General features: G+C 30.3%; 1 protein-coding gene and 1 long non-coding RNA gene across 7 annotated transcripts; one reads left to right on the top strand and one right to left on the bottom strand.

Annotated features, from left to right (window-relative positions):
* Positions 1 to 6,080: 6,080 nt before the first annotated feature.
* On the bottom strand, positions 6,081 to 10,201 carry LOC145071344 (subtilisin-like protease SBT2.6). 6 transcript variants are annotated; one of them, XM_079018245.1, is made up of 11 exons: positions 10,073 to 10,201; positions 9,603 to 9,668; positions 9,306 to 9,496; positions 9,081 to 9,225; positions 8,603 to 8,997; positions 8,443 to 8,538; positions 7,932 to 8,290; positions 7,513 to 7,838; positions 7,167 to 7,434; positions 6,806 to 7,087; positions 6,081 to 6,719 (listed from the first exon to the last, which is right to left on the bottom strand). In XM_079018245.1, exons 2-11 carry the CDS (start codon positions 9,639 to 9,641, stop codon positions 6,313 to 6,315), a joined length of 2,508 nt encoding a protein of 835 aa, XP_078874371.1. In that variant the 5' UTR covers positions 9,642 to 9,668; positions 10,073 to 10,201; the 3' UTR covers positions 6,081 to 6,312. The 6 variants fall into 6 exon arrangements, with proteins under 6 accessions (XP_078874371.1, XP_078874374.1, XP_078874370.1 ...); XM_079018248.1 differs by having other exon boundaries at positions 9,608 to 9,668; positions 10,073 to 10,156; XM_079018244.1 differs by lacking the exon at positions 10,073 to 10,201 and adding an exon at positions 9,881 to 10,066.
* Positions 10,202 to 22,654: 12,453 nt separating this feature from the next.
* LOC145070350 (uncharacterized) lies at positions 22,655 to 23,414 on the top strand. The gene is made up of 3 exons (XR_013689914.1): positions 22,655 to 22,812; positions 23,175 to 23,264; positions 23,336 to 23,414. It is a non-coding gene; the product is annotated as an uncharacterized LOC145070350 (long non-coding RNA).
* Positions 23,415 to 25,287: the final 1,873 nt, after the last annotated feature.

Raw genomic sequence — 25,287 nt, 5'->3', positions numbered from 1 at the left:
CATATATTACACTTTAATACACTCTAGGTTGAAGTACTTATAATTCAGGGTGATCGGGTGAAGATCCTTGAGAGAGAAATCGGCTTTTCTCTAGTTGGAAATGTAACAAATGAATCCAAAATGGCTAAGTTTTTCTTATATAGTCTTGAGGGTTTTCGGTTCGAATACCATTTTTGGACCGTAATATTCCAAACTCTTGAAGTTTTGGGCACTTATTGCAACATATTAAACTCTAGGGTATCCTCTCTCCTGATATCTTCTGGACCATTAACTTTAAAACACTCAAACTTATCCCAAAAGTTTGAAAGTTAGCAGAAACAGATTTGACTTCAATTGTAGTGGATGGTTTTACCGAATGGAAATTTTTGGGTTGTCACAAGGTGCTTGAAGTTGTTCATCTTGTCCAATGAGAGTTGCAGCAGCATCTCTCATAGTTTGTCTCACAACAACATGAGCACCTTCTTTAATGGATCTCCAGTTAGCTTCACCTTTTTCTTTTCCGAGTAAAAATCTTTCCATTTTGACTTTCCAGTGATCATACTCTTCAACAACTAGCAATGGGGCACGAGAAGGGCAACCCACACTATTTTCTATTTGCATTGAATACATTTGTTGAGAATTAGGCGCATCCATTGAATCTTCTATATAAGAGCAGAAGTGGTATATATAAGAACTTTTATCTTGAACATAGAAATGATCGAAATACCAAGGTAATTTCGAATCAACTATAATATGTTCTTATGGATTCAAAGGACAACCACTCGAGCTCTGATACCAATTGTGAGTTCAAAGAACGATGCGCAAGGACAAGGTTTGAAAAATCAAACCTTGAGTTAATCAAAAGATCGATGTCTTCTCTTAATTGATGTTCCAGTCAATTATGGTATAACAAGTCGAGACTTGAAGTAAATGTTCAACAAAGTACACAAGTGTTTAATGAAGAAACTTTGAGTATGATAAATGTAAAGACAATAAATGAACAATGAGAATGTTGTGAAATATTTTGATGTGAGATTAAAGTGAAAGTGAAGTAAATGAAGTTTTAGCTATCTTTGGAAGAACAATTTGTTGTAACTTGTCATTCAAAACAATCCTTATATAGGAAAGGAGGTACATCGTACAAACGTGTGATACAAACATAAGACTACATAAAAACCAATTTCTGACATCTGATTATCTAACTTACACAAAAAGGCTAAGTCCTATGGAATATTACATCACATAAAAGATAAGTATAACAAATGTTCAAACACATGACTGATCTCTGATCTTCATTTAACTTCGGACTATACTCCATCTTGTACCAAAAGCTTATCTCGTACTACTTCACATCTCGGACTCAAGACTAACTTCAGCTCATCACATTATTGTGATTGCTAGAGGTTCTAACAACAGGAACCACGACATGGGCGATACCTTGCCACGACGTGGGAACTAAACATATTTGGAAACAAGTTGTTGAGATGGTTCTAGTTCTAGTTCTCAGTGTCGTCATTTAACTAGATTATGACTTGATGTAATTAATGATTGTTATTCTAAGCTGGTACTGAAATATACTAACATGCTCTAATACCTCTAGCTTGCCAAATTATCTAACCAAAACACGCTCTTTGATTAGACCTAGCTTTACTAATCCAACCTAAACACGCTCTTAGACTGTATTGAAAAATGACATTAAGTTTTGTACAAGCTTCCCAACAATGTTCATTTCTTCTCATACGCTCGAAAGTGTGAAAGCATGTCATATATATGCTCTACAATAAGAAAACCCATTTTTTTTACCAATCAGTAACTTTATAGAACAATTAGGTGCCCTAAAAGGTAATTAACTACATAAAAATTCAATTCATATAAGTGGTCAGTCAAACATAAATAAAAGTCAAGGATTCTAGTTTAAACAAGAACGTAATCACCAGAATAGAATCATAAATCAAATATCAAGCCATATTCTTCAAGTCATACAATCAACATATTTTGAATAGGAACAAGAAATTAGGGTTTCTTAGCCACACATGGCTAAGAACAGATAAAAAAATGGAATTGGAAGTGTTTAATGCTTACAAATGAAAACCAAACGTGTTTAAAATGATTTGGTATCTTCAAAAGCCTCCAAGAACCGCCGACTATTGCTCCAAAAATCATTTGTATCTGTAAAATGACGGATTTCCTCCTTTTTAGCACCACAAGTAATTGCTCACGTGCATGGTCATGCATTTTTGGCATAACCATGTGTTTTGACCATGTGCTTTTAGCATGACCATGTGTTTTAACAATGTGCTTTTTGCTAAAACTCAAATCTTTCTTCAGACTTGGCTCAGTCTTCGGTCTAGCTTCACCCCGAGTCATGTTGCTTAAATATATGGTGAAAATGACAAACACGACCCATATTGATATGACGCGGATCATGCTTTAAACGTGGTCATTTTTTATGATGAAATGCAACGACTTGCGTTGTGTCTTCAAGTTGTCTTTCGTGACCTGACCGGTCCATCTTCTCTTTATACTCTAATGCTCCAAGCTCCGTCATCCAAGCTCCATGTTCGCCATCGTAGCTCCAATGCTATGTGCTCTATAATGTCTGCAAAATAAATCAAAAAAATAGTAAAGTACCAAACATTCTGAATAAAACATGCAAGTGTCAAAATAGTTAACTAAATACAAGAATTATGAAGTAAAATGCAATAAAAAAAACAGAAATTGACGTGCAAAATAGGTGCACAAAAATGCACGTTATGTTATTGTCGTCGCCATCAGCCCGTAGTATCGGACCACGGCCGTGCCCAACCACCTCCAACCATTGGAAACTATGTTTTCATGTCTCTCTCCCTCAATAATTCTCCTTGTTTCTATCGGAGACCGTTTCCAGTGATTTGAGGACTTCGACAAACATATTTTTCGGCTACTCTCTTATTAAGGTTCTAATCGTTATTTAGTTTAATCAATGATGAAAAGTGATTGAAGCTGAGAATGAGAAAAAAACTTATTGTTAAACTTTATCATATTCATATTTTCCGATGAGTATATTTCCGGCAAGCAATGACAAATCCAACAACTGTTTTTTTCCGGTAAGAAACGATGTATCCGGCCTCACTATGTTTCAATGAGCATATTTTTCAGCATCTAGTCATTTAGTTTAAAGTTTATATTTTCTGAAAGGTTTTTATGATTAATTTGTAAAGATAGTTGATTTAGCTTTGATTAACTGTAAATTTTATAGCAACCAATAAAATTTAAATTTAATTATTATGAATATTTGTCTTTAACTCTGTATCATTGGGTATTTTTGTGTGACGTGTCTTAAAAGATGAAAAAATATAAGACCTAGAGTGTATTTTGAAAAGTGTATAATGTATTTTGAAAATAGGATGAAGTGTATAAAAAACTAAATACAAATAACCATAGCCTTAATTCAATTATTGTAAGGTCATAGATACCCACTAAAGTCGGTCGGTGTGCCGTGTACAGCACATTGCGGTATGCGGCAAACACCACACCGACCCCCAAACATAAGTGTGGTATACGTTTTGTGTGTTACAGTTTTACTGCACGGAAAAAACCACATCCTTCAAATCTAGTACTTTATGCATAAAAATATGTACTGTGGTGGTTGTGGTAAGGTGTGGGTATGATACCTACCAATTTTATAGAATGAGGCAAAAGATGACGTGACAATAGAAAAGTGCGGTGAGTGTGATATAACACTCACTAGCCTAAGGGTAGAGGAAGTGGTGTCACATTAGACATAGTCCACGTAGGATTTGTCACCCTGTTTTAAAATTTTGTCATTTAAAAGGCATGTGAGGCCATGATTGTCATGCTAATTTTTTTTCTAAAACATTTTTTTAAAAAGTAAACATTTTAAACAGATAGTTTTAATGCAAACTAAAATGTCATTAAACTAAAAAGAAAATTACAACACATCTAAAAAAATACAACACGGAATTTAAGATTATAAATCCCAAAAATTTAAATTACGAAGCTTACATATTTAAATAATGAAACCTGGATATTAAATTTTTTTCGCATCTCGTCTTTGGCCTTTAACGCAAATTCTTTTTCGCGTTCGGTAATGTTAGTAGTAATTTTTTAAGACTTAAGATCGCCATGGCACGGTTTTTTTCCTTCTTTTGTGCGACAACCAAGTATTGCTCCAACATCGACTTTAAGTTATCTATTTTGCTTGTTAGATGCTTGATGTCTTGAGAACCACTTGTTGTCCCTTTACCCTTTCGTTTAGCATGGTCTCTTCCTATAAGACGAGTGGCTCTTGGAACCTCAATAGGCTCATCTTGATTGAGATCAATCCAGACATACGTATCCAACAATTAACTATGAGTTGTTTCGGAACTTTTGGTTCTTTTAGAAGAACCACCCATGAATGTTCTGAACTTAAGATATATTGCCACTTTTTTGATATCTTCACAACATTCCAAACATGAAGAAATTTGAAAGTTGTCCCTTTCTTACTCCGATAAAGTGCAACTATTTTTGCAAGATTGTTTCATCATTTGCATCACTTTGCCTTTGTCGCTTCATTGTCGAAAATACTGCATTAAACTCTATGACAACTTTGTTTGTGTTCCTCCATTTTGTGTAGCCTGCCGATCTCAATTGACAACGATTCTTGAACGTTCAACATTTATGGACTCTTGATCAACAATGTATTGAACATTAAGTATGGCAATAAAGTCTTGGCCATCTAAATCATAATTTGTATATATATATATATATATATATATATATATATATATATATATATATATATATATATATATATATATATATATATATATATATATATATATAGAGAGAGAGAGAGAGAGAGAGAGAGTTGCAAATATAACCAAATTCATTAATTATTTTGTGAAAAATAGCCAAAAAAAACCCAAATTACAAATATAGCCATGAAAATCGCAGATGGATTAAGTCCATTTGCGATTTTAGCATTCCATTTATAAACGTACAAGTCGCTAAAGAACAGTCTTGCTTTAGCAACTTGTACGTTCGCAAGTGTTTTTTTTTTTTAGTTTTTTTTTTCCTGTATAAATACCCAAATCTTTGAATGAAATCGTAGATGAACTAAGTTCATCTGCGATTTCCTCTCATCCCACCCGTGATTTTGTATTTTTTTTATTTTGACTACAAAATTGACAGGGTTAACTACGAAACAACATTATTATATATTAAGTTTTGCAAAAAATTATCAATTTAGTTCTTATTTCTTTGGAATATTTGTTTAAACATCTATAATAAAATAAATTCTCCAACAAAAATTTTGAAAAATATTTGAAAAATGAAATTGTCCATAGTACCTCTAGAGAGAGAGTTCTAAAAAAAAAAGTTTGAAAAATGAAAGAAGATAAAAATTGCGTTTTTACCTCTGAAAAAAGGGGAAATCACAAATGGACGCAAAATCATAGATGGACTGAGTCCATCTGCGAACGGACAAGTCACTAAAGCACATATGTGCCTTAGCGACTTGTACGTTCGTAGATTGACAAGTAAAATTACAGATAGACTGAATCCATCTGCGATTTTGAAGGCTATTTTTGTAATTTAGGTTTTTTTGGCTGTTTTCCACAAAGTAATTAAGAAATTTGGTTATATTTGCAATTTTAAAAAAAAATCATATTTGAGAGAGAGAGAGAGAGAGAGAGAGAGAGATATGGCGGTGAGTATGATGAGTTTGTATAAAAATTTTGATTTTTTTTAAAGAAAGTAGCCGTTGAACAAGGTGTCACCATAATACGTCAATACCCCCTTGGACGGTATGCAAGTTCATGTTATCACGTCATCTCGTGAGGCCTAAGCGTCATTATTTATCCCAAACCCCAATATATCAACCCAACACCAACCACCAACCAAGTTTTGCTAGGGGATTGTTTAGACAACTTGTAGAGTTAAGTCCTATCTTATAAGCATTCTATATATAGACTCTAAACTCAACGCATAAAGGTTTATAGGTTTACTCTGAACTTTAGCTTAACATGCCAAAAATGGCTACTTGTTTAAACTCAAAAATTCCTTTTTTACATACACAAAACTTATAGAGGAACACAAATACATATGCATTCCATCAATGAACCAATGCCTCCCCACTTCACCAAAGCATATATTCCACCAACGTACATACAAAGAAGCATACGTTACAACCTCCACAGCAGCAAAACTTAATAGCAACAGAAGAAACCAAGCAAGCATCCTCTATTTTATACTACTTTCTCTTTACACCTCTTAATTATTTTCCATCTTTTTATAAAGAATATAATAATATCATAGTAAATACTAAATACCCAACCCACCCCACCCAAATTAACGATCATAACCCATGGCAACCACGGGCAGCCTGACCTTATGCCCTCTGTCTCCTTTCAACAAAACCTCCCCAAAACTGTAGGCCCCACTAGCTGACCGGACGGTCAGAGTAACCGTGAACTTTTGCGATGCACCCGGTCCTATGGTCATAGCCGGCGGGCTAGTTTCAATGGCTATCGCGGGTCCCATTTTTGAAGTGATGGTGTAGGTTTCTTCTTCATTGACATTTGTGGCTGTTCGAGTGACAGTTTGAGTTCCAACAAGGTGGGAAATCGCGACAGATGGCGAATTCAGATTGTACGGATGCCCGAGCGTGTAGTTGCACGGTTGATGCGTGTAGTTTAGAATCTCGTGTGAGTCGATCCCGGGAGTCGTGCATAAAAATCCAAGATAGTCTTCGTAACCTTCAAAAAAAAACATATATATAAAATATGAGTTAGTAATACAGAAGTAACGACTTAACAGATAAAGTCAGGGAAACAAAGCTGACCTGCATCAAATATGAGGCCAGGGTCTAGGGCGGCCCGGGGATTGACATGACCGCTTCCGTAATCGAAAGGCGTTGCGGGGATAAATGTGAGTGTTTCTGCCCCGGAATATTGTTGGGCCAGAATGGGCCTGTACCCTCGGTCTAGTGTGTTTGATGTAGTCATTAATGCTGACTTTATGGCAGCTGGACTCCAATCAGGATGTTTTTGCTTTATCAATGCTGCTATTCCAGATATATGTGGTGCAGCCATGCTTGTTCCCGAGATCATAGCAAACTTTTCTCCTGGTTTTTTAAATCGAAAATTTAACTATTTTCTGTAGTAGCAATTAAACAATTATAAATAGTATTGAATTGGGCTTACCTACGTAATTGGGCTCATCGGTTCCATTTGGAGACCAAGAAGCCCAAATCAAGGAACCAGGAGCTAAAATATCGGGTTTCAAAAGATCCGCATCTTGAAATTTATAATCTTTTATATTTGGGCCACGAGCAGAGAACAATGCCACCATTGGTGCTGATTTATAAAGTATAGCCTCCATACCATTTCCAATGCTTCCTGTTCCCTTAAAACTCTTCACTCTTCCAGTCCAATCCCTCAAAGTAGACACATTGTAATAGTCTATAAGCTCCTATGAAATATAAATCACACAACAATTATCTACATTAGTAATTTTAATAGTAATAGTAACTAATGTTGTTTTAACTACCATTGAGTTGCTAACATCTGTGATCACAATCCCGGGAATGCCAACAGGAACAGGATCGAACTTTGTTCCAGGAGACACGTTTTCAACAGCAAGAACGAATCCAATGGCGCCAAGACTCTTTGCTGTTTCTGCAACTTTTTTAATGGATGCGGACCCACTAACGAAATTAAAAGAATACCCACATAACAGAATATTCCCTTTCACCATAATTCCGTTTAAAACTTCGGGTCTTTGACAATCTGATGCACTGGACTTCATCGCAGAAGAATCCAACAACACATCATTAGCAGCCACCATTGTAAACTTCTTATTTGGGCCGGTAGACGCTGCATTAAATTACCAATTAAATCGGCCCAAAGTTTAGATAAGCCCAATAAAAAGTTATGCTTTTTCAGCCTTTTAGGGTTACAGAAACTTACGTGATAAACCGGTTCCGGCGAGGATTTTTCCGTTTCCGAGTGTTAAATGGTTTTTGTAACGGCGGTCGTCGACGGCGGCAGCTACGGATGCGATCCATGGGCTGTAAGACACTATGGTTTTGGCTGCGGGGCCTCCGTTTCCGGAGGCTTGTGCTACAAAAACGCCGGCTTTGACGGCGGAGAGAAGTGTGGCGTCGAAGGGGTTTAGAAAGGTGGTTTTTGTGGTGGCGGGTGGGCTGTTGGGCCCGACTGAGAGGTTTAGAATGTCGACACCGTCGTGAACCGCCTGCTCAATGGCGGCCACCACGTCAGCGACAAATCCTCCAAAATTCCGGTAGAGTGCCTTGTAAACAGCGATCCTGTGCATCCATCATTCACAGTGAATGTTAAAGACGATAAAGATTTGGGCTAAATGAAAGAAATAGCATCAATTGAAGCAGTTTTATCATTTTATGGATTAGTTTCTTCATATCTCATATGATGTGCATAAATTTTAGAGGGTAAACTTCACCTTGCTCGGGGAGCCATTCCACTTGCTTTCCCGAATTCATAGCCTTGCACTTGAACAGGAATTCCATTGTTTCCGGCAGCAATTGCAGCAGTGTGACTGTGAATTTGTGATTAATAAATGAAAATATTTTAACTGAAATTATTCAAGTTTTTGCACGAACCTTCCATGTCCATCACCATCAAGAGGAGAAGCAAAATCAACTTCAGGATTAAAAGCACCAGCAGCCATGGCAGCTTCTGCAAAATGTTGAGCACCAACAATCTTTCCATTGCAGAAACTCTTCTTTGTATCAGGATCAACTTCACATTTCCCTCGATATTTTGGAATCGGACCATAGGGTTCTGTGTTTTGATTTTCAAAGCTCGGATGATATGGAAAAATACCAGAATCCACAAATCCGATCACTATCTCCTCTCCGGCCCTGTCAAATCCACCTCCGGTAGGCCAAACTCCGGTGGGAAGCCCCAAAAATTCCGGCGTATGTGTGGTCAGTTTCCTCACCTTCCAATCTTTATCCACTGATTTCACACCTGGGGCTCGCCTAAGCATCTCTGCCTACTAATATCATTTAAAATATATAAGAATAAAGCAGTTTCTATATGCCCAAAAAAGAAAGGTAAAGAGGTTCAGATTGTGACCTGTTCTTCAGAAACGTGAACTGCGAAGCCATTTATGAGATGCTTGTAGCTGTATAGCTTTTTGTAGTTTCCATCATCGAACAATGTGTCAAGGATTGTATCGTGTTTTTGTTCTAAGTGGCTCGAGTATGATGTTACCAAATCACTGAGGATCAAAGAGTATACAATAAATATGAGATGAAAATCTTATTTGAAAATATGTGAAGATCATGAAGGAATACGGACCTTGTGACATCGAGTTTTTCAGTGGCTTCAAAACCATTAACACCTCCTTTGTAACTAATCACTGGTTCGCCTTCTATGGTGACAATATAAACCTCTGATTTCCCGATTATTGAAACAGAAAGTAAAATCATAATCGTAAAAACGGACTCCACGGACTTCAATTTCATCATCTTCCCCGATCTACTTACTCCCTAATCAAACCAAAAAATTGTATAAATATGAAGTGAAATAATTTGAAGTAGCTTAGAAGTTACTTCGAAAAAACAGAGTGATGATGAGATGAGATGAGATGGATACCATACTAGTATGAATCAAATCTGCAACACTTGCTTTCATTTACATCTGAGAACCCATGCGATCAACCTGGATATTATAAACAGTTATTAAATTACTTACTGAAAACCAATGCGTACAAGAAAGGAATCAAAGAGAAGAATAATTAATTCGCCAACTTCAGTTCTTCACTAAACAGTCAAAACCCAGTACAGATCAAAGTAAACCCAAATCAGAAGTAACAGCTTTATTCGCATTGATGAAATAAATAAACAAGTTCAAATCAATATCACAATACCCACCTTCACCAACCCAAAGTAACTGAAGCTTATTTTACAAAATTAAAACAGCTGCATAGCATTACTCTATGATGATGATGAGCTAAAGTAATTAAGTAAATCAAAGTAAAGATGAACAAGAAACTTTGCAAATGGTAGTGTAAATTTACAGTGAAAATGTGGGAGAGAGATAAAGAGGTGGTTAGGGTTTTTTACACTTTTGGGGAAGGCGGCAGACATGAGAGCGAAGATGGAGGAGTTGTTAAATTATTTTTTTTTTTCATAAATCAGAGAGGTTTATTGCTCTCAGTTGCAGAATCCATGGTGGTGGCCACTGTTATCTACTATTTCCTTAATCACATAATCCAAATAAAGATTAGACTTAATTTGGTTTATATGTAGATCATGTCGGTTTATTTTGGATTTTATAGATTTAGTCAATAAATTGATCAATAATATAAAGTTATTGTTGCTGCAATTGCAAAAAGTAATATAGAAATGTGTAATTTGTAGTTTTATAGAGTAATAATGTGTATATATATCTTTTGTAAAGTACTAAAATGTTTTTTTTTTCTTTTTTTTTTTTAATTTCTATATATTTTTAGAAAGAATGAAGAAAAGTGAGATGAGATCGGAGACCGTCCAACTCCACTATCATTAAAAGGTTTTTTCTTATTTGGAAATTTATTAGTCCTTTTTAAATACATGACATTTTGTCTTGCTTCATAAACTTTTAGGTTGTTAAAACTTAAAAGTGGTTGAAGGAAAGTAAAAGAATAATAAATATGGGGGAGAATATGAAAGCCAAACACAGTCAAGCTTGTGATAGAGGAATTATTAGGGCATTTTTAAAAGATAATTTATTATTTATTAACTTAAAAACAGGAATTTAGTACTTTTAACGCAAAATTTTTTGCATAAATTTTTGTATTTTAGTTTCTATGTTTTATTCAACGGTAGCGTATGGGTTGTACACATCATATTGTAGTCATACAAGACCCAATTTCTCTTACTTTGTGGTGCCATGTATGGATACATATACATAAGGATGCATTGGTTCAAGAATTGAATTGAACTTGTCTGGAACCGAAAATCAAAAACTGAACTTCATCGTTTTGAGGGACAAATAACCGAACCAAACTGAATCGGTAGGTACAATATCAGTTTGGTTCTGGTATCAGTACCAAGTTTTCGGTTTCAAATTCGAAGAGAATTGATTTTGAAACTACATTAGCATTTTTGAGAAATGCCTTGAGTTGTTGCTTGGAATGGTTCTGGAAGGGCGAAGAAACGGATTTGTATGGTTGTTGTGTGTGTGGTTTTGGTATGGCTTTGATCATGTCTATGGTCCATATGTTTTGTTTTCTAGCTAGAATGATTTAGCTTAATGTTTTTGAATGGTTGTGTTCATGTCTACAATCCAAATGCATATGGGTGTAATATTGACATGTTTGAATGGCCACCCATCAAGATTAATCGAACACTAAGAACTACAAAGAAAAAATAATCATATAAGAACTACAAATATAAGAGCACAAAGCGTTTTAATTAGCAACACCTTTAGCAATGTGGTTACAAAAAATAACCATTTGACCATAAGAAAAGCAAGTATCAACTCTAAACTCCCTACAACCATCTACTTTAAAATATCCGTAGGCTTTTCTTATTTCTTTGTCCATTTGTATTGTGTATCACCTCTCAAATATAACTGATTTGTTACCAAAAAAAATGTTAGAAGCAAAGTAACAACATATGACTACGTCATCATCTTTTAAAATAAATTCAATATTCTCATTGAATTTGTAACTCGATATTAGGTGTAAACCAAAACCTCTACTATCAGCATAAACAAAGTTGTTCGGTAAGCATATAATATGTGCCCGCTAATATTAAATACGTACGAACTTGAATGTCACGTTCAAAACATGAATTATTAAAATTTTAAAACACATAAAATACAAACTTATAAGTCTCTTCCATACATCAGTCGATTCGACAAGGAACGTATAAAGTTGATCCATTACTCCGAACATGAGACAACATGTCTCAACTAACTCTTGCTAGGTTTCATAATTTAGCTCAACCAAATTGAGAACCAGGGACATGTAGGATTTGATGTTTGTGATACCAAAGGGTTTGTCAATATCCTTCACAGCAGCCATGGAGGCGTGAAGAAGAGTGTAACGACAATTAGGGTTTAGGCCATGAAGATTGACATAGTCAAAGAGAAAATCGAGAATAAATGAGGAGAATACGGTGAAGAGGAGTAAATATAGAGTGTATTTTTCCATATGAAATCTCATTAAACTCAAACCGTATAGATACATGTACAAAGGAGATAGGACCGAGAATACAAGGGACGACACATAAACAAATATAAGATGGGCTAAAATAAATACAAAGCTAAAAACAATACAACATATAAATATATACACTAATACGCACAACTCATGGTCTACATGTGAACAAATCACCCAAAGTTACGTATACTTTTAGGTTATATTTAAATTATTTGTCATTCGCATAAATAAAATGAAAATGACACTTTACAAATGTGTTTGCCACTTTATAAATCAATTAATCAACATCATCTAGATTGTCACTCAACTATTAAAATCACTGTCAGATGCATTAATTATATCAAACAACATATTGATTAAAGTATTACAGAAAAATATCTCCGTGTAAAATACACTAATGCCTCAAAAATGAACGATAGTGTAGATCAAATATATGCAAAACAAAGTTCATATTGATATGTATATATGTATTAATATTGGTGTATTCGACTATTGTATATATGTATATATTCGTATGCATTTCTTCCATGCATCATTCTTTAATTTTAATAAATGGATTTATTCGTTTTATATTAGATAAATTTTACAAAATATAAAGGAATACTTGATCATGTAATTTTTATGTTATGATAAAGTGTTTATAATTATTTTAGGGGCACATGTGTGTGGGCACACACCGCAATTGTCGCTAGCTAAAACAAGAGCATGTGAACGTAGTTATGTTTGCATTCCGTGATAGCAACCCAATCCCCCTCCCATTCCATTTACCTTTTATATATATATATATATATATATATATATATATATATATATATATATATATATATATATATATATATATATATATATATATATATATATATATATATATATATATATTAGTTTATAACCCGTGGAAACCACGGTTATACAATTAATTAAACTTTTAAAATAAAAAATAAAAATTGTTAAATAAATATGTGAAATTATATCACTTTTCAATTTGTATTAAGTTTATTTTAATATTTATTATAATATTATTAATTTAATGTAATTAGAGTGAAAATTTTAAAATTTGAAATTTGAAATTTGAAATTTGAAATGGAAAATCAATAGGTTACAAATAGCATGCATTAATTATGATATATAATATGGTGACACATGGCAAAAAAAAATAAAATATGTATTAATTAAGAGGCCTAATAAGATGACACATGTCAAAAGGAGAATAAAACTATTCTTTTATTAGATAGGAAGATATATATATATATATATATATATATATATATATATATATATATATATATATATATATATATATATATATATATACTAGTATATAACTCGTGGGAACCACGGTAACAAAGTTAATTAAACTTTCATGGTGAAAACTCAAAATTATTATTCAGTTAATTTGAATAAATATATGAAATTATATCATCTTATAATTTTTATTTATTTTATTTTAATTTTTATTCTAATGTTATTAATTTAATTTAATTAGAGTGAGAAATTTAAAATTTGAAATTTGAAATTGAGAATCAATAGGTTGACAAGTGACATGTATTAATTAGGAGGTTTAATAGGATGTCACTTGGCAAAAAAAGAATAAAATATCTATTAATTAAGAGGCCTAATAGGATGACACATGTCAAAAGGAGATTAAAACTATTATTTTATTAGAATAAAATATATATATATATATATATATATATATATATATATATATATATATATAGGTTGAGGTTCAATATAGAACCATAATTAACCAAAGAACCAACGAACCAATCGTGAGCGTTGGAAATCATAACGATCAACGGCCAAGGAAATAGATGTACACTTTTACATATGACGCACACACACCGGATTATACCAAAAAATCCACCCTTTAAAAAAAATTCACCACTTTTTTTCGTTTAAAATTTTTTTTAGGCCATGTTTTTATCGAAAAAAAAAACGAATATACCGTTGTTCACGATTTTTCGTTCTCTTTCCATAGAGATTCATGATGATATATAAAAAACGAACTTTTTTTTCGAGAAAAAACCCACTTCATTTTCTTTGATGAAAAAATTTAAGGTCTAATAAATATATCAAAATTCATATTTTTTGTACTTTTTAAACATAGATTCATATTCAAGTTAAAAAAAAAAAAAAAAAAAAAAAAAAAAAAAAAAAAAAAAAAAAAAAAAACTTTATTTCAGTTTAGATTCACATTGTGAACCTGTGCATATTTTTTAGTCGGTGTTGATGTTTATTAATAAAGTACAAAAATTAATATTTTTGGTATAATTAGTTTTTTTTATATATAAAAATAAACTTAAATATTGAAAAAAACTAAGAAGATTAAGTAGGTTTTTTTTGAAGAAAAAAAGTTCGTTTTTTATATACCATCATTGATCTCTATGGAAAGAGGACGAAAAATTGTGAACAACGGTATATTCGGTTTTTTTTCCCGATAAACAACTTGGCATAAAAAAAATTTAATGAAAAAATAGAAGTGAGTTTTGTTATAATCCGGTACATGTGCGTCCATTATAAAAATTTACAACCTTTCATTTTGCCGTTGATCGCTTTAAATTCCGACGTTTTGAATTGGTTCCTTGATTAATAATGGTTCCTTATTAAACTTTTCCATATATATATATATATATATATATATATATATATATATATATATATATATATATATATATATATATATAGGGAAAGGTTATTTGGAAAAAAAATCCTAAAAATCATAAAAATGCATAAAAAAAATACTTATATATCACAAAACTTTTTTTTGAAAACTTTTTTGAAAAAATCGCAGCTTTTTATACAAAATCGGTGAAAAAAAATTTGAGAAAAAAAATGATTTTTTATTTTTTTTCTCAGCGAATTTTAACAAAAACCTGCGATTTTTTATAAAAAAAAATCAAAAAAAAATTGTGATCTCTAAGTATTTTTTTATGCATTTTTATGATTTTTTAGGGTTTTTTGTTTTCCATAGAAACTAAACATATATATATATATATATATATATATATATATATATATATATATATATATATAAGTGCATGGCAAGTTTCAACAGAAACTTTCCATGTTTATAATTCTAACACTATATTTTTACTTTTTCTTAATTTTGCCACTAAAGTTTCAAGAAACCTTTCTTTTTTATAATTTTGCCACTTTATTTTTATTTTTTCATATTTTGCCACTAAACTTTCACTTTTACTTCTTTAAAACCCTTTTTCTTTATTCTTTTATAATTTTACCACTTTATTTTTACTTTTTTATAATTTTGCTACTAAAGTTTCAAGAAACCCTTCCTCTTTATAGTTTTGGTACTTTATTGTTACTAATTTTGTCACTAAAGTTTCAACAAACTTTTTCTCTTTATAAATTTGACACTTTATTTTTACTTCTTTATATTTTTGCCACTAAACTTTCACCCGTGCAACACACGAGCCTTTTCCTAGTTATTATTATTTTAAAATGTTCGAAAATATAGACATATTGATGAGCTTTTAATCTATCACAAATAATTATTTGAAGTTAATAACTTTGATTTTGTTTTATGAATATATATATATATATATATATATATATATATATATATATATATATATATATATATATATATAGGGTTAGCTTCATGTGAGACAACCTAATTTTGTGAGACTGTGAGATACAATCCTAACCATTCATTTTATAGATAAATAAACATTTTTAAAATGCAAAATAATTGAAAATATTCGGAAAAAAAATTCAAATATTATTTTCGTCATTTATATTTTCCAAAATAAAAAAATAAAAAAATACCAAAAAAAATACTTTTTTTTACATATTCTAGTAAAATATTATAATATTTTATATATCTGACAAATCTAGTAGAATATTGTAACATTCTAAAAATTACATTAGAATATTTACAGTGAAATATTTCACATTCTATTAGAATATTTCACATTTTTGTTAAAAAAATGGTGATTTTTTTTATTTTTTTTAGGTAATTAAAGTGACAAAAATAATAATTAAAAAAAAATCGGATTTTTCCTTTTATTTTGCATTTTAAAATTATTTTTAGATTTGGTCTCACGGTCTCACAAAATTAGCTTGATATCAAATAAATCTGAATATAAGGGTATATATATATATATATATATATATATATATATATATATATATATATATATATATATATATATATATATATATAGGGGGGGCGGTTCCCTTGAGATTAAAAAAAAAATTAGAGATCTTGAGATTGAACTCTAGCCACGTATTTCTTACTTGCCGCTCTAATGCTTCAGCGTACCGGCAGAAGCGGACTATGTCTAATCATAAATGATTATACATGTATGTTTGTTCACAGACTGAGTAATCATATACGATTACGACAGTTGGTGACATAAAAGGTGGTGGTGACAAAGATAGCGGTGGTATAAGTAACTGAGGTGATAGTGGTGGAGTCGGCTAGTGTCAGAGGTGGTGGCGTTGGCAGTTATGGTGGTGGGGATGGTGGCGGAGGATAAAGGAATGGGCGACGTTGTGTAATATGATTATTCTAGACCTGCCGCGCCGGTACGCCGGAAGGTTATTGTGGCAGATGTGTACGTGGCTAAAGTTGAATCTCGAGATCTCTATTTTATTTTTAATCTCAACGAAACCTACCTACCTATATATATATATATATATATATATATATATATATATATATATATATATATATATATATATATATATATATATATATATAGGGAGTCGTTCAAATGAGAACCACAAAAGATTAAGAACCCTAAGAACCAACATTTAATAAGTAATATGTATTGTGAATATTACTATGTTAAAATCTTAATTTTGGTTTGTTTGTTAAGATAAGGGCAATATCGTATTTTTTTTAGTCTAATATTTTCATTCATACAATCATTTTATATTTTTAACCCAAAATTTATGTAAAATGCAAATTTATACAGTCCATTTACAGTTTAATAGACAAAATTCACAACTTAATACAATTTATTTTATACCAATTAACAAATTTAAAGAAGTAAAACCCAAACTCTACCACTACCAGCACCAGCACACGCTGCCACCAACCATCTTTTCTTAAAAATCATATCTGCATATAAAGTAATGCAATGAGAGGGTAAATACTACATTCATAATTTAATAAACCTATTAATTCACTCATATTGAATTTAATACAAAAATTAAAAAAACTAATGCGTTCTTACGTACTTATACAACACAAAAAATAAATGTATTCTAACATTAATACAAAAGTTCACAGTAAGTTGCAGTCAATTCACAAGTTAATATAATATATTACCGTTTAATACATAAAATTCACAGATTAATATAGTAAATTAGCAATTTGATACACTGAAATGTCATATTCTTAACTTAAAACTTACATTTATACTTTCAGATATCAGTTCACAAGTTAATATAATCAATTACCATTTAATACAAAAAGTTCACAACTTAATATATTAAATTAACAATTTAACACAATGAAATGTCATATTCTTAACTTAAAACATACATTTATATTTTCATATATGAAGCTTAGTGTTTTTTTTTCAAAGTTAAATTTACACAATATTCTAAATTTAAGTTTTTGTATAATCTATTTAAATTTAGAAAAAAATCATATATGTGTATAATGATTATTTCTTCTTATATTTCAGAAGCAAACACAAAATTCATAACAAATTCGCAGCATAGTACAATCAATTCACAACTTAATATACTCAATTCACAGTTTAATACGTAAAATTATTTATTCACATAAATATTATCAACTTAAAAATTACATTTATACGTTCATATATGCAGACATTTCTGTGTATTAAAATGTGAATTTATTATATTAAGTCATGAATAAAATTTACAACTTAATACACAAAATTCACAGTTTAATATGATATATTTATAGCTCATTTACAAGTATAATCTCATATGTTATTGTATTAAACAAACTATCCACAATTTAATATATACATAAATTATCTCATCTTTCAGAACCAAACATCAAAATAAAACATATACAATTTATTGAATAAAAAAAATCAGATCAAGATATAAAAAAAAATCAGAATTCACAGTTTATTTCAATATTTGAGACATTAATTCACAACATAATTCAATATTCCAGATACTAACTCACAATTTAGTGAATAAACAAAATATATAATCACATTTTAATAACTTATATATTCACAAGTTAATATATAAAAAAACACATATTCATAGCTTAATAACTTACCCAATTTCGTTGAAACATTTCATCAAACACGTTGTTTTCACCATATACGTCATATCCATAATCACTATAAAACAGAATATCTGAACAAATATACAAAGAGACGTTATACTAACAATTTATTCATTGTTTAACTCTAAAAAAACTTTACCAGTAACATTCACAACTAAATTTACAACTCAATAATTTATCTAATTTCATTGATGCATTTCATCATGCACCTAGTGTGCATCTTTTTTTTTTTTTTTTTGCAGAATTTTTTTATATAAACATCATCACCAGATACAATACATATACACCACACATATAAACACCAAATCTAACATGAAATAACACATTTACATCATTCACAACTTAAAACGAACCTTTTTCATGAGCATATCATCAAACATCTTCAAAACTCTTGTTTCCAGATCTGAGAGTGCTTCCTAGCTTCAAATCTAGAGGAGATTGGCTAAAAAAACAAATCTGGAGGTGTTCGGTCATCTGAAGGCAACAAATAACTTCATTCTCCATCAGATCTAGTGTTCCTGCAAAGCATATCAAATAAGCTTTCTAGTGCTCTGTCAGATCTAGGTGGTTGTTTGACGCTGGAGGTGATGGAGGTGATTTAACGTTAGTGGTAATGCTCTCTCTCCAGATCTGAAACATTTTTCCAATTTAGAGATAGAATGGAACTGAAGGAGGCCAAGTTGTTGGTGGTAGATTGAGGTCGTTAGCGGAGTAATGAACGAGAAGAGGCAGTGACAACATATATAGATCTGAAAGTGACGCTTCCAGATCTGAAGTTTGTGCGACAGATGTATGTTTCTCGCAGGTAATCGGAAGCTGCAGAGAGGAAGGGAGGTAGAGGAGGTGGAGCTGGCGTCGATGATGGTGGCGGCAGTGGGCGCCGTGGCGGTGGTGGAGTAGCCATGGTGGCGGAACTGGGTCGTCGGCAGTGGTGGTCGTGGTATTTATCACAGGTGGTTGAAATAGATGAGATAATTCCTTTGTTTTTGTAAAACGAGAGTAATGCATCAGATATTATGAAATAAGAAAAATAGCCTTAATAATAGTGGTTCTTACGGTTCTTAATGTTTTGTGGTTCTCATTTTATATATATATATATATATATATATATATATATATATATATATATTCAATCATATGCAGTCAATTTAGACATAAGGGTACATAAATCCTTGCAAGATCCTTATCAATCGACATCAATATTACTTTTGATTGGGTTAATAGATAATTAGGTTGTTTGATTTTTACGATTTGTTTTTTTAGAAAAAGAAGGTTATAATTTGTATGATATGTTTCACATATTTTATAAATGAATATATTACTTCTATAAACGATGCATTTTATCTTTTGTATCAAATTAATCGTTCTAATCAATACGTAAAACCAGTAGTCACGATCTTTGTATATACAAACACTCACCACATAAAACCTTGATGTAATGGTGCGTTAATTATATGTTTTAGTTTAATACAAGTAGATATATATATATATATATATATATATATATATATATATATATATATATATATATATATATATATATATATATATATATATATATATATATATATATATATATATATATATATATAGTAGCGGAGGTAGACTGTTTTAGTAAGGGTGTCCCTCGTACTTCAAGCCGGTACACTTAATAGAAAAAAAAACACAAAAAAAATTTACACTACGTGCCGGAAATTGAACAATGGCCTGAGATCTCTAATGCTCCACTAAAATCCACCACTGTATATAAAGGTAATATTGTAGTAATTTAATTTATCACACTTATACGAGAGTTTAAACAACAATTCATTTATAAGTGTTTAAACAACAATTCATTTGAACTACGTGTTTATAATATAAACACGATCCATCTGGTCAAACTAAAATGATTTTTAATGCATTTGGTTCTTACATTAGGTCAAACGACAAACGTAATAACAATGATTTAAAAGTATTTAGCTTTTAAGTGTTCCTATTAATTAAGATAATCATATAAAAGATTAATGGGTTTAAAATATGTGAAAGTAATGGAGTTTTCCAATAAAAACCAAAAATTTTAACCGTGACTTTCGGGGAAAAAAGGGCTAAACACACACACACACACACACACATATATATATATATATATATATATATATATATATATATATATATACACACACGTAGAGTTTCATTTGAGACCATGCTAATTTTTGTGAAACATGAAGACGTGATCCTAGCTATTCATTTTAGAGAGCAGAAAATTTAAAAGAAAATATAAATTGCAAAATAAAAGCAAAAATCCAAAAAATCTTTTTTTTTAATATTATTTTCGTTATTTAATTTATCCAAAAGTATAAATAAAATAAAATAAATCAATATTTTTCTTGAAATATGAGTAAAATATTCTAATAAAATATTACACTATAAATAATCAAATTGAATTTTTAGAATGTTAAAATATTTTAATATTCTACTAAAATTGGTAATATGTTAAAATATTCTAATATTCTTCTTGAATTGTTAAAATATTCAAATATTCTATTTGAATTTTTTAAATATTTATAGTTTAATATTCTAGTAGAATATTCTAACATTCTAAAAAATCGATTTAAGTATTTACAGTATAATATCCTGTTAGAATATTTCACGTATATTTTGAAAAAAAAAACGATTATTTATTTATTTATTTATTATTTAGTTTTAATTTTTTTGGATAAAATCAATGACGAAAATAATATTTAAAAAAATATTCAAAAATTTTCATTTATTTAGCATTTTAAAAATATTTTTTTTATCTCTAAAATGAATGGTCTCACAAAGTATGATTGTCTCACATGAACCTAACATATATATATATATATATATATATATATATATATATATATATATATATATATATATATATATATATATAATCAAGTTCAATAACGAACTCCGTAAATTGGAGCGAACCAACAAACTATGCATCAGTCAGATGCATACATTTTATTTTAAAACAATCGATTACTTTCTCTTGCAAGTCAAAATCAACCAACCATGGATGGTGGTCTGTCCCGTTGAGCATACCTAAAAGCTCATATTCTTCATTTACAAGCTTTCTCATCTCCACGCACTCACATCGTTTGAATCCATTCAGTATTATCTTCCAAACACATACCACATAATGTTACTGAAAGAGGCTCTCTTGAGCAATTCACGAATACATACGTAGGTCATTCCTCTCTTATGATGTTGATTATGAAACATCTCTACCATCTAATAAGAAACCACCATGCACTGGCCTTCCGAGACTTTGATTTGCTTAGGACAAAAGAGATGTATGGCTGCTATCTATTCATTTCCGTTCCTCGACATTTTTTTTGAGTATGTTCTCTAGTCTTATTTAAGTATTTCCCAACCCATGTGCCCTTTCTCCTATAGTTTTACTTCCATTCACCTATGTAATCAACTATGGAATAGAGGTCTGATAAACATGAGATAGATCAAGAATTTTATTCATGTATATATTATTTAAACCTTATTTTATTTAAACCTTATTTGAGTGGTTCTTTATACCCTCATTAGAAAGAAGACCACTTTTTATGTACCCCTAAGGAAGAAATTGAGCGGTTGCATTCTAGGTGTTTGATGAAATGCCTAAGTGAAACTATCATTCCTATTTTGCATCTATATCCAAACTAATTAAATCACCCTAAAGTATGTTTTGTGATATTACAATTATCGATACTTAAGATCTTGCAATTTTCATCCAAGGAAATTTGTTGCAATTAAATATGGAACCAGTGCTATCTCTAGTGATTTTAAAAGGCTTGGTGATTTTACAATCAAGGAACAGGTAAAGACTAAAGATTAAGAAATTATGCATCTTCTTAATAAAATTTCTTCGTTTTGACAATTACTGAATTACCCATTTTTCAGGATTTCATGGAAGCAACCAAAGAGCTTGGAATCACTTTTGTTGCAGTAAAGTTTGATGGTATTCTTGGCTTTGGGTTTCAAGAAATCTCTATCGAGGGTGCTCTTCCTGTTTGGTACTTCACTCACTTTACAAACTTTTTCTTGGAGTAAGTTACATTTTTGCCCTTAAGTCCGTTCAAAAGTTTCAGTTTTGGTTTAGATAGTTCCATCTTGCAATGTTGGAGCCTGTGTGAGTTTGTTCAGTTGTAAAAGGAAACTATTTGGGACCAAAAATGTAATTTTAAACAAACTCAGGGACCAAAAATGTATTTTTTTTAAAATTTTTGATGATTTATTATATTAGGTACAGCATGGTTGACCAAGGCCTTGCTTATGGACCTATGTTTTCATTTTGGCTTAATCGAAATACTAAAGATAATGAAGGAGGCGAACTTGTGTTTAGTGGTGTTGACACTAATCATTTCAGAGTTGCACACACTTATGTCCCTGTCACTCAAAAAGGCTACTGGCATGTTACTATTCTTTATATTTATTTTCAATATTTATTTATTTTTTATAAAAATTTATTACTTATTTGGTTGTTTTTTGTTATAGTTTGAAATGAATGATGTCTTTATTAGCAATGAAACAACTAGTAATTTTGTGGCATTCTTTTATACTTTCTAATATTTAAATTTTGTTTTTTAGATTCTGATTATCAAAATTTATGTTTTCTTTTAGGATTTTGCACCAATGGTTGTGTAGCAATTGCTGATTCTAAAGCCTCTTTGTTGGCTGGTTCAACAATATGTATAGTTTACTATTTCTAGGGGTAAAATAGACATTTATACACATTTAGACATGCATATTTTATTGGCTAGAACCTCTTTTTTAGGTTATTGGTGTTCATGGATTAATGAGCCAAGAATGCAAGACTTTGGTCGAGCAATATGGAAAGCCTATAATTGATATGCTCTTATCCGAGGTGCCTTTTTTTTCATTTTTTATATACAAAATTACAAAAAAAATTACTTATTTAATTTTAATATCCTGCAGGCAAAACCTGAGAAAATATGCTCCCAAATGAAGTTATGCATGTTCAAAGACTCTCATGACACTAGGTTAATTTCACACTCCTTTTACAATATATATATTTTATTTCTTCGTATTATTGTTATCTGTAACATCAAAAATAACGTTCAATTTCTTTTACAATTATAATTAAATCATGATCACCCTATACTATCATTCATGTTTGAAGGTTCGTTCCATATTAATTATAAAACTTACCGTAACATCAAAATAATGTTCTTATGTATTTAAATGGCCTATTCATATAGTTATTAATATGCATATGCATACAGTTATTCATATGAATATGTATATATTTATTCTTAGGCATATACTTATTCATATGCATTTACTTATTAGAGTAAATTACACGAATGGTCCCTATGGTTTGGGTTAATTTGCGCGATTGGTCCCTAACTTATTTTTTTAACATATAAAGTTTCTACTGTTTGTTTTTGTTACGTGTTTGGTCCCTATTGTTTGTTTTTGTTACGCGTTTGGTCTCTATCTTACCTAAAAATACTATTATTTAAATAGGGAAAATGGTGGGATAGGTAAGGTAAGGTGAGGGGGGTGAGGTTGGGGTGTGTTTATTTAAATAAACTAAAAAATAAAGGGCAAAATAGTTTTTCTTAGGTAAGACAGGGACCAAGCGCGTAATAAAAACAAACAGTAGGGACCTTTCGAATTAAAAAAATAAGTTAAGGACCAAACGCACAAATTACTCTAAACCATAGGGACCATTCGTGTAATTTACTCTACTTATTATTATGCATATGCATATACATATACTTATTATTATACATATACATATACTTATTCTTATGTGTATACTAATTATTATGCATATGCATATATCATATGCTTGTTGTTATGCCTATGCATATATATGCAAGCATAATCATATGTATTTAATTGTCAAATGCATATACTTATTCTTATATATATATATATATATATATATATATATATATATATATATATATATATATATATATGTATATGTTTACTCTTATGCATACATATAAAAGCATAAAAAATGTTTTTAAAAATTATGCATGTGCATACGCACATGTTTTTTAAAAATATGTATGTACGAAAAAAAAATATGAATATGCATTAAAAATGTATTTTTTTGAAAAATTCTTTTTTTAAATATTAATTTTGAAATGTGAGGAATATATTTGTTGATTTTAAAAATAAAAAATAAAAAATAGTAATAAATAATAAATAATAAATAAATGATTTTTTTCAAGTAAGTTAAAATATACTTTATATTTTGAAATTAAGATTTAAAAAAAATCAAAAAAAATCATTTTTAGTAGATATTCACATTTTTTTGTGCAAATATACATTTTCAAAAAAATTAATATTTTTTTTTCAATTTTTTTGTAATCCTTTTAGATATATATGTATTAATATGCACATGTAAAATTTAGTAACTAAATTCATTGTAGAATCTAGTTCAAGGTGGATGTTGATTCATATATCATTGATGTAATATATGAGGAAAAGATGCATTGTTGGATACGAACTTATTTTGACTTGATTTCTTGGGATTGGAAGTGTCGTAAATGTGATTGGAAGATGCTAATGAATCTATTTTAGTTTTTTTAGCATGGATATTTAATCTAACAGTTATCACTTCTTGTTAAACATGAAGCTCAAAAAACATTGCCTTCACTTTCACTCGATGAATTGAAAGAAAAAACTAAGAATTTTGGATCTAAGGCAATGATTGGTGAAGGTTCATATGTAAGAGTTTATTTTTCAAACTTAAATAATGGAAAAACTGTTGTTGTGAAAAAACTTGATGTTTTCTCCAAAGGCTGAATCAAATTTAGAGTTTTTGACTCAGGTAAAGTCAACTTATCTGCTTAGAATATCCTTTTCTATTTTCATTTCTTACTATAACAACATTGTACATTGAAAAATCT

The sequence above is a fragment of the Lactuca serriola genome, chromosome 8, assembly GCF_051521515.1.
Source record: "Lactuca serriola cultivar US96UC23 chromosome 8, Lser_US96UC23_V15, whole genome shotgun sequence".
Classification (NCBI taxonomy): Eukaryota; Viridiplantae; Streptophyta; class Magnoliopsida; order Asterales; family Asteraceae; genus Lactuca; species Lactuca serriola.
Note: the sequence above shows the minus strand (reverse complement) of the source record. Positions and strands in the feature narration are given on the sequence as shown.